We start from the raw sequence: 9614 nt of genomic DNA on the forward strand, positions 1-9614 counted from the left end.
TTCAAGTATATATACTATATATCATAGGAAAAAAAATTAAAAAAATAAACAAATAAATATCCTAGATTTTTTGTTTTTTTGGGGTTAATTAAAAAACATCTTAGATTTTTTTTGAGTATACAATTCACTAGTTTTCCGGGTGATATGTAAATGCATGCATGTATCTATCTACTTTTGTTTTGAAAGACCTCTTACAAAAACATGTTTGATTATCTTAGTTTATCAAAGTAGCTGCATACTCTAAATTAAAAGATTCTAAAACGGAAGTGTTTATTACAAATTAAACTAAGCTATAAGGAAAATAAATAACTCAATAGAAAGAAAAAAAAAAGGAAATAACATGAAGGACAAAAAAAAAGTTTCACATCGATGATGATTTTGTACGGTCATAGTGAACAAAAAACAAAAAAAAGTAGTGCAACCAATGGAAGACTTTAAATTTGAGCTTACCAAAAAGATAACTTTTATTTTGTTGTTGCTTGAGCAATTAATGGAATGGGGTTGCATGCAAAAATTAATTGCGTGGGGTCTTCTATTTAATGATACCTCCTTTAAGATTAATATCATAACACTAAAATGAATTATGAGATTTTTAACTAATTTAGCGTAATTTTGATTTTTGTTATTTTTTTTATCATATACTAATATATTTATTTATAATTTTGTCCTTTACGAATTATTAATTTTTAAAAACAAGTCATCTTTTTAGGGTCAAAATATAGGCTGCCTATAATAACACTGAAGACAAAATCAATCTATTTCCATGTTTTATCTGTTTTTTTTCTTTCCAAGTCTTCACTTTTTCTTTTTTTTTTAGTCTTTCAGAGGAAAAAACCAAAAAAAAAATAAAAACCTGCTTAACCCAATCAAGCAGCCAAAATTTTAATTTAATTAATATTTGATCACACCACTAATCCAAACAAAAGCTGCCTAAAATCTAAATTCGAATCATTAAAAAAACAAGTGATTAACTTTGTTTGTTTATTTTAGAAACAAAGATCTAGATTATTTAATTACATAATCTCTCCACTATAAACAAAACAAAAAATAAAAAACACTGTTAAAAAGTTAACACAACAATAATTAAAACAAACTGAGAAACCTAAAACAAGAAAAAATAAAAAAAGGAATCAAAAACTTAAGAAAGATAAGCAAAGAAGTTTTCCATCATTTGTTGTTTGACTCTCTCCAGAAGAAATTTGTTTTGTTTCTTTCTTTCTTTCTTCTTCAAGCTTCTCTTATCACCATTTCCGCCGTGATTCCAACTACTCAGATTTGATCTCTGTCTCCCTTCTTCATACTCTGCACTGGATTTGATTTGATTTTGATTTCCGCAAATGGAGAAGACGACTCCACCGGCGGAGGAGCTTCTGAAGAAGATACGAGAGTTAGAAGAGAGCCAAGAGCATCTGAAACGTGAGATGACGAGGCTTAAAGTATCGGCGGAGATGAAGCAGCGTTCGCATTCAGCGTCGCCGCAACGCCCTGTGAGGAGACACAGTGGAGATGGTACTCCGATGTGGAGAAAGAGCGGTGCGGCTTCGTTTCGTCACGCTTCTCCGTTGCGAAAAGAGAGCCATGCGAAACTTTCCGGCGGCGGCGGCGGCGAGGGACAATCGGCAGGCAAGTTCACCGATAAACAGTATTTGAATATTTTGCAGTCTATGGCTCAAGCTGTTCATGTCTTCGATCTAAATGGCCATATTATCTTTTGGTGAGTACTCGTTAGATTTTGTTTTTTTGAATTTTTCATTGGATCGATGAAGGGATTTGTGGATTTTTGATTCGTATAGTTTTTGCTTGTAATGTGTTTTTAGTAGCTGATGTATGTCCCAACTGATATTCAGATTCAAAATTCCAGGAACTCAATGGCGGAAAGGCTTTATGGCTTCTCAGCTGGAGAAGCACTTGGGAAGGATCCGATTGATATTCTTGTTGATGTTCAGGATGCTTCGGTTGCACAAAATATCACTCGGCGTTGCAGCAGCGGAGAGAGTTGGACTGGTGAGTTTCCTGTCAAGAACAAAGCAGGAGAGAGGTTCTCGGTCGTGACTACCATGTCTCCTTCCTATGATGATGATGGTTCTCTTATTGGGATCATATGTATCACAAATGATTCGGCACTCTTTCAAGACCCGAGAGGTCCTCCAGCTAAGACTAGGGGGCAAGAAGGGGAAACGAGCTTTAGTCGAGTGACTAGTAGTGTTGCATCTAAGCTTGGTCTTGACTCGAAAGAGGCTGTTGTATCGAAACTCGGCCTTGATTCTCAGCAGCCTATACAAGTTGCTATAGCATCGAAGATATCAGATTTGGTTAGTCTTATTGTGGGTTGCATATACTCTCTCTCATCTTTTAGTATACTGTTGTTTGACTAGTGTAGTCAAACCTTGCAGGCATCTAAGGTGGGCAACAAGGTCAAGTCGAAAATACGAGCTGGTGATAGTAATGCTTCACACCTTGAGGGTGGGAGTGGGGACAGTCATCAGTCCGATCAGGGTTTCTTCGATTCTGCTTTCTTTGAGCGGAGGGAAGATGCAGCAACAAGTGGTGCTAATACACCGAGGGGTGATTTTATTCAATCTCCTTTTGGTGTATTTTTGCGCAGCGATGATAAGGCTTCTTCAAAGCCTTTCAGAGATTCCAGTGATGAAAGTGATGGAAACTCTATTATCCCTAAAACACTGACCTCAAAAGCTGAAGAGTGGATGTCAAAGAAAGGATTATCATGGCCATGGAAAGGTAATGAAAGGGAAGGTTTGGAAGGAAGGCGTGGTCATTCTGTGTGGCCTTGGGTGCAGAACGAACAACGAAAAGAACAAGCTTATCAAAGTAACTCTAATCACAGTGTCAAGTCGGAAAGCCAGGCATGTGAAAGTATTAAGGCTTCAAGTAATGAGCCTATGGGGTATTGGTCTTCCCCTGTTAACGTGAACAGCACTAGCAGTACTAGCAGCTGCGGAAGTACCAGCAGTAGTGTTATGAACAAGGTCGATATGGATAGTGACTGCTTGGATTATGAAATCTTATGGGAAGATTTGACAATTGGAGAACAAATCGGGCAAGGTGATGTACTCCTTTCCGAGAGATGACAAAAAAACATATCCATCCTTCAAGACATCTGATGATTTATGTGGCTTTCTTGTCTCTGTTCTGCTAAGATGCTAAGACAGTTTTCCTTTTTACACATGCAGGTTCATGTGGAACTGTCTATCATGGTCTATGGTTTGGATCTGTACGTTCTTGCTTTTTGTTGATGTTGTAGAATATGCATCATCGATCCTTACAAGCCCCCATGAGAAAATCATGAACAAAGAGACGCTTACTGAGAGTTGCTACTGTCACTGCAGGATGTGGCTGTAAAGGTGTTTTCCAAACAAGAATATTCAGAAGAAATCATAACATCTTTTAGACAAGAGGTATTATGTTTTCTATTATTTCTTTAAGATTGGTAACAGACAACTGATATTTTTATTTGGTTTTTAGTGACACCTGCCTTCTCTCGTTCAAATTTCTGTTAGAAAAATTATTCCCTAAACATATCACAATTTTCCCATCTGAAATCTTCTTCCGAACTGCATATACTACCTGGAAATTTAATCATTTCTGAGACCAGCCAGGCTACTCATTCTAATTTTGTACATATGCTGGACTTATTTTATTTTGAAGGTATCATTGATGAAAAGACTTAGGCATCCGAATGTCTTGTTATTTATGGGAGCCGTGACATCTCCTCAGCGTCTCTGTATAGTGACAGAGTTCCTTCCACGGTTCGGTCTCACCTCTTTGGCTAATATTACACTTCCTTTTGTGATTTTGAACTCGGGGGCCAAAAATCTGACTCACCCTATCATATAACATATGCAGTGGAAGCCTCTTCCGTTTGCTGCAGAGAAACACGTCAAAACTGGATTGGAGGCGTCGTATCCATATGGCCTCAGATATTGTGAGTATTAGTCACACACGTGATTTTCCAGTTGTGGGACTGCATACCCACTGTTTTCTAAGTAAAAGCTGTTATATTCTGGTTCTTTCGGAGTAAAAGCTGTTCTATTCTGGTTATTACTTGCATCTGTCTTGCATATTGTTCTTTGGACTCTTTCATTCAGTTGTTGTATCCTTTCTACAATATGTTACACATTTTTCTTACATACTTCTTCTGACAGGCTCGTGGCATGAATTATCTTCACCATTGTGCTCCACCGATCATTCACCGAGATCTGAAATCATCAAATTTACTGGTCGATCGAAACTGGACTGTGAAGGTATTATTTTCATTTTCGTAGTCAATGTCATATAACTTTCCCTTTAGACCGGACAGATATTAGGTTTCCACCATGCCTCCCAATAGAGCTAAAACAAGATAATTACTATATTCCTTACGAAATACCACCTTATCAGATTTCACCAGGTGAAGCGATTTCATTGGATGAATTAGATATGGATGTCTCCAATGAAATTTAATTTATTCCCTTCTGTTTGTGACGTGGGTTGGATATATTAGTCTAGGCACAACAAAAATGAAGTTATTAAGTCGAGTAATTCTGTTGCTATACTTTTGATAGATAGACATTGACATTCTGCTCGTCAGACTTTAAAGCAAAATGGAAAATCAGATAAAGATATTGTAAACAGCAATGAAGCTTTAGATAATGATTCATTGAGAATATACCAGAAAAAAGAGGCTTGGATCTTAATTGCAGCTAGAAATTAATATTGACTCAAAAATGGCTCTGCTTGTCATAGTTGACTTACCGTGTCATCTCTAACAGGTTGCTGACTTTGGTCTGTCGCGTATTAAGCATGAGACGTACCTCACTACAAAGACGGGAAGGGGAACGGTACTTAACATAGCTCTTACCGAATTGATTCCTCTATTTTATGATGTCAATTTTTCCTAAGATGATATTCCATTGCTTGTTACCTGTGTTGCAGCCTCAATGGATGGCACCAGAAGTTCTTCGAAATGAGGATGCTGATGAAAAGTATATTCCCATTCGCTGCTTGGCTTAACTTCCTTTCCTAATTTATGTTGTAGCCTTCGTCTCTGAATATGTTCCTTCTACTCTGTAAATCACAGGTCTGACGTTTACAGCTTTGGAGTAATACTATGGGAGCTGGTGACTGAGAAGATCCCGTGGGAAAATCTAAATGCTATGCAGGTATGATTTTCGTATTTAGGTATAAAAATGGTCCAGCGTTGTCCCCAAATATAAATTTGACTAGAGAAATATAAACTTTGGTTATATATTAAAAATTAAAATTATTACAATATAAGTAGACTACTCATTTTGGCTATTATACAGTAAAACCTCTATAAATTAATAATGTTGGGACTAAGACATTTTATTAATTTATAGTGATATTAATTTATCTATAAATTAATAATTATTATTTTATAGTGTAAATTAATAATTATTAATTTATAGATATATTTTTAATTGTTTATTTTTTAAAAAATTATGAATTGGAACAACTATAGCAAAATAAGATTAAACTTTCGGATGTTATAAATTTTATGGTTTAGGAATTGAACTTGTAATATTTAGAAAGCACTATTTACAATAAATTACAAATATTATAGACAAATTGACTTATACACATGAGACACATAAATTCAAATCTATGAATAATAATATCAATTCTCCTATTTTAATAATCTGTCAAATTATCAAATTGTAAATGATGCATATCTAAAAATTAAAACTTTAAATTTAATTATTTGTATGACATGTTATAAAATATTTTAGAGATATCATTATAGGTTGAAAATACAACATTACAATTGTTCTATAGAATTGAGCTATAGGAGAAACATACACTATTATATCTATATATATATATATATATATATAAATTTACATAATTATTAATTTATGATATTATTGGAACCATATTTTATAAAGAGATTTCGAAAAAATTATTATCTTATTATCTTATCGATTATTGTTAATTTTTACACTGGCCCGACTTGGGACCAGCAAAATTTATTAATTTATAGTGTTTATTAATTTATAGAGTATTAATTTATAGAGGTTTTACTGTAATATGTATCAATGTAAAACAATATAGTGAATACTTGTATGGCTGCAAGTCCAGTAAGTTGATGATCTTTTTCGGTCCAATTGAAAGGGTAGATTTGTATGACTGCAAGTCCAATGAGTTAATGATCTTTCTTTTTTTTGTCAAATCGAACGGGTAAATTTGTATGAATTAGAGCCGTCTTGTGTCCATCGCAAAACATCCCTTCTGATTAAGAAAGTTTGCAAATTATGGCTCATTATAGTTCCTAATATGTACACACAAAGTGAACCAAATATGAAGAGAAGTCTATTTAGGATACTTGCAGGTGATTGGAGCTGTTGGGTTCATGAACCAGAGGCTGGAAGTCCCGAAAAACGTTGATCCCAAGTGGATATCTTTAATGGAAAGCTGCTGGCACAGGTATGTTTGATTAATGTTTGGTCTCTTTCACAGCTATGTTTGATTAATGTGTTTTTGTAGTTGATGAAGTAGTAGCTAATGTGAGTAAAATATTTTCTTTTGCAGTGAACCGCAGCACAGACCATCGTTCCAAGAAATTATGGAGAAACTAAGAGAGCTTCAAAGAAAGTACACTATACAGTTCCAGGCGGCTCGTGCTGCATCAATAGACAACTCTGCCCTCAAGGGGAAATAAAAACCATTAAAATGGACAGAGCAGAATCTAATTATGCAATTTATGCGTTGACGAAGCTGAGAGCTACAGAAGCAAAGCAGAAAAGGTGTTTTTGTTGTTTGTATTGAAGCGCAACGAGGACGAAGCACCAAAAAGAAAGAGTTTTGGTATATGCCACAATATTCTCTCTCTCTCTCTCTCTCATTGACAAGAGCCATTCTTTTGTATGGAATTGATTCTGATAACGCCATGTGCTTGCGAGGCGAGCTAGAGAGGTTATTTATATATATCAGAAACATTATGCCTGAGACAGACCCAATTTTTTTTAAGAATAGTCTGTAAAGGTGAAATTACGAGAGAGAATTAAGATTTGTACCACTGATTTTGAGTAAATATTGTAACCTTTTATTGGATCATGCCTCCTTATTGTTTGGAAAAGTCTCTGTTTACTTTCTTTAAAACACGTAACTCAATTTACAAGATAAACTAGGATGAAGCAATTACACAATACCCCAAAATCCAAACAATGTCATAAATGGCTTTTGTTCAGGGTGGAGAATGGATTTTGATTTCTTTAATCCGAGGAGGCGTCAGCACATCTAATGTAACGTCCGGTAAGAAAAGAAAAAAAAATGATTTAAATAATATTCATATATTTTGTATAGTATTATGCGACTATGCGTAGTTGAAGTTAGAAAATAGTGTGACGTTAGAAAATTAAAAAAAAAAAAAAAAGTTAAAAAATAGTGTGACGACTAGCAGAAAATATAAAATCATAAATTTATGTGATTTTGTATCGACGACTTGTCCTTGTATTGAGATTGGTGGATACTCACTTATTACTTACCCAACATTTGCATGGTAAGTACTAATAAGTAGCTATATATATTCAAACTTTTGACCTTTACAAACAAAACAAATAATCGTACGCGTGGTAAACGTACGTACACCACTGATATTAGACACGTGAACTAAAACAAAATAATGAAGCAAACTGTGCAGTATTTGATCTCCATCCACACAAAGAATAATAAATGATTTCCCCACATGAAAAAAAAAAAAAAAAAAGATTCTAGTGATGAAAACGAACATACTTTGTTACTAGAAGACTAAAAATAGTTGGGGACTTGGGGTCCAATATAAAATTGAGGATCATATTTGCTCTCGCAAAGACCTTTGCGGTTGATTCTAACATGAAAAGACAAAATCAAGTTTCTCTATGAATCAGATACCCCTCACACCAGTCACTACTTCGATGATGTCATCCACTACGTACTTCCGAATCCAAAAATATCCAACGATATTTCACTTTCGTTAATGTTTATTTTTATTCGTAACCGACTATAATTATTTTATTTATTAAAAAAAACTCGTTTTTTTCTGACTATAATTATTTTATTTATTTAAAAAAACTTATAATTATTATAAGTTTCCAAATATTTTTTTATTATTTTTTAATTAATTTCTATGAAGTTAAAAATAACACTAAATATTTAGGATAGACCGGTGCAAAATAATATTTTTCTATTTATAAAATATTATTTAAAACCAAAAAATTGAAGTTAAAAATGACACTAAATAGAATAAGTTTTTGTTAGTTTTTTTTTTGTCTATAAAATAAAAACTACTAACTAAATAGTTTTAATGAGCAATATAGAGTGTCAAGAAAATAGTATAGTTATAATCAAGTATTAAATGCTTTTATTTGGGTAGGAACAAAAAGAGTATAAAATACAATACAATTATTATTAAACACCAAAACTTTGACCAAAAATTAAATAAATAATAACCAAAAGAATTGGAAGAAACATAAATAAATAAAAATAAAGTAACCAACCTTTCAAAGGAAGCTTTAGAGAGATACACAGTCAAACATTTGACTTTTTTGGAGCCTCTTCTCATCTCATTCTCTTCCCTTATTATATAAACCCTACGCTCCCACACGTCTCTCTCTCTCTCTCTCTCTCTCTATAAGTCTATAGCTTCCTTCACAATCCCAAACGCCACTTTTTCAAAATTTCAAAAAAAACTCAGAAGAGAAACAGAGATGTGTCCTTCCGGTAGAATCGCGATTCCGATAACCACCACCACCACCGCCGCGAAAAATTCAGATTTCCGACCAGCTTTCGAAATCATCGACGCAGATCGCGACGGAAAAATCAGCAGCGAAGATCTCCGAGCATTCTACGCCGGAATCTCGAGATCTTCCTCCGGTGAGAATAACCACCACGACGAGACGATGATCGGGACGATGATATCGGTGGCGGACGCGAACAAAGACGGATTCGTCGAGTTCGACGAGTTCGAGAGAGTTTTAGAAGAAGCAACGGCGCCATTGTATAGATCTGATGACGGGTTGATGAAAGATATGTTTACGGCGATGGATAAAGATGGAGATGGGAGGTTGAGTTACGGAGATCTCAAGAGTTATATGGATTCCGCTGGTTTGGCTGTTACAGACGACGATATCAAAGCTATGATTCGTTTAGCCGGCGGTAATTTAAACGGCGGCGTTTCGTTCGACGGTTTGCTTAAGATTTTTGGGTGTTAACAAATAATTATAAAAAAATGGTACACCACATGTTTACAACTTTCTTCTTCTTCAGTTTTGTTTGTTTGTTTGGAGGTGTATTTGTGTCCACCACCACCAGATTTTGTTTTGTTTTTGTTTTTTTTTAATAATTTGTCATATGAAAATGTTTAGAAAATTAATTTGTTGGAACGGTTCGTATTATCGTATATGATTTAACTTTTAATTTTAGAGTTTATGTTAACCTTTGATGAATACAAGTCGGCAAGCATTAAAAAATAAAAATAAATGATTATAATACTTGTGTAGATGAATGCACGTATCGTGATCACGTAAATTACTAATTTTAAACACCAAATTTTATGTAGGATGAACAAAGTTGTACAAATTTATCTATATATCAAAAAAAAAAAAAAAAAAAAAAAAAAA

At 34.2% G+C, this 9614-nt stretch overlaps 2 protein-coding genes across 4 annotated transcripts; both read left to right on the forward strand.

The window, feature by feature from the left end:
• Positions 1135-7071, forward strand: LOC104725443 (serine/threonine-protein kinase STY17-like). Of its 3 annotated transcripts, XM_010444113.1 has the most exons (14): positions 1338-1566; positions 1662-1714; positions 1848-2312; positions 2394-3063; positions 3192-3232; positions 3348-3416; positions 3667-3767; positions 3865-3943; positions 4164-4262; positions 4770-4838; positions 4933-4982; positions 5078-5159; positions 6347-6441; positions 6547-7071. In XM_010444113.1, the coding sequence occupies exons 1-14, from the start codon at positions 1338-1340 to the stop codon at positions 6674-6676; spliced, it is 2232 nt and encodes a 743-aa protein (XP_010442415.1). In that variant the 3' UTR covers positions 6677-7071. The 3 variants fall into 3 exon arrangements, with proteins under 3 accessions (XP_010442413.1, XP_010442414.1, XP_010442415.1); XM_010444111.2 differs by having other exon boundaries at positions 1135-1714; positions 1862-2312; XM_010444112.2 differs by lacking the exon at positions 6547-7071 and having other exon boundaries at positions 1135-1714; positions 1862-2312; positions 6336-6419.
• LOC104725445 (calmodulin-like) lies at positions 8609-9429 on the forward strand. The gene has a single exon (XM_010444114.1). It carries the CDS (start codon positions 8703-8705, stop codon positions 9204-9206), a length of 504 nt encoding a protein of 167 aa, XP_010442416.1. The 5' UTR covers positions 8609-8702; the 3' UTR covers positions 9207-9429.

The sequence above is a fragment of the Camelina sativa genome, chromosome 11, assembly GCF_000633955.1.
Source record: "Camelina sativa cultivar DH55 chromosome 11, Cs, whole genome shotgun sequence".
NCBI lineage: Eukaryota > Viridiplantae > Streptophyta > Magnoliopsida > Brassicales > Brassicaceae > Camelina > Camelina sativa.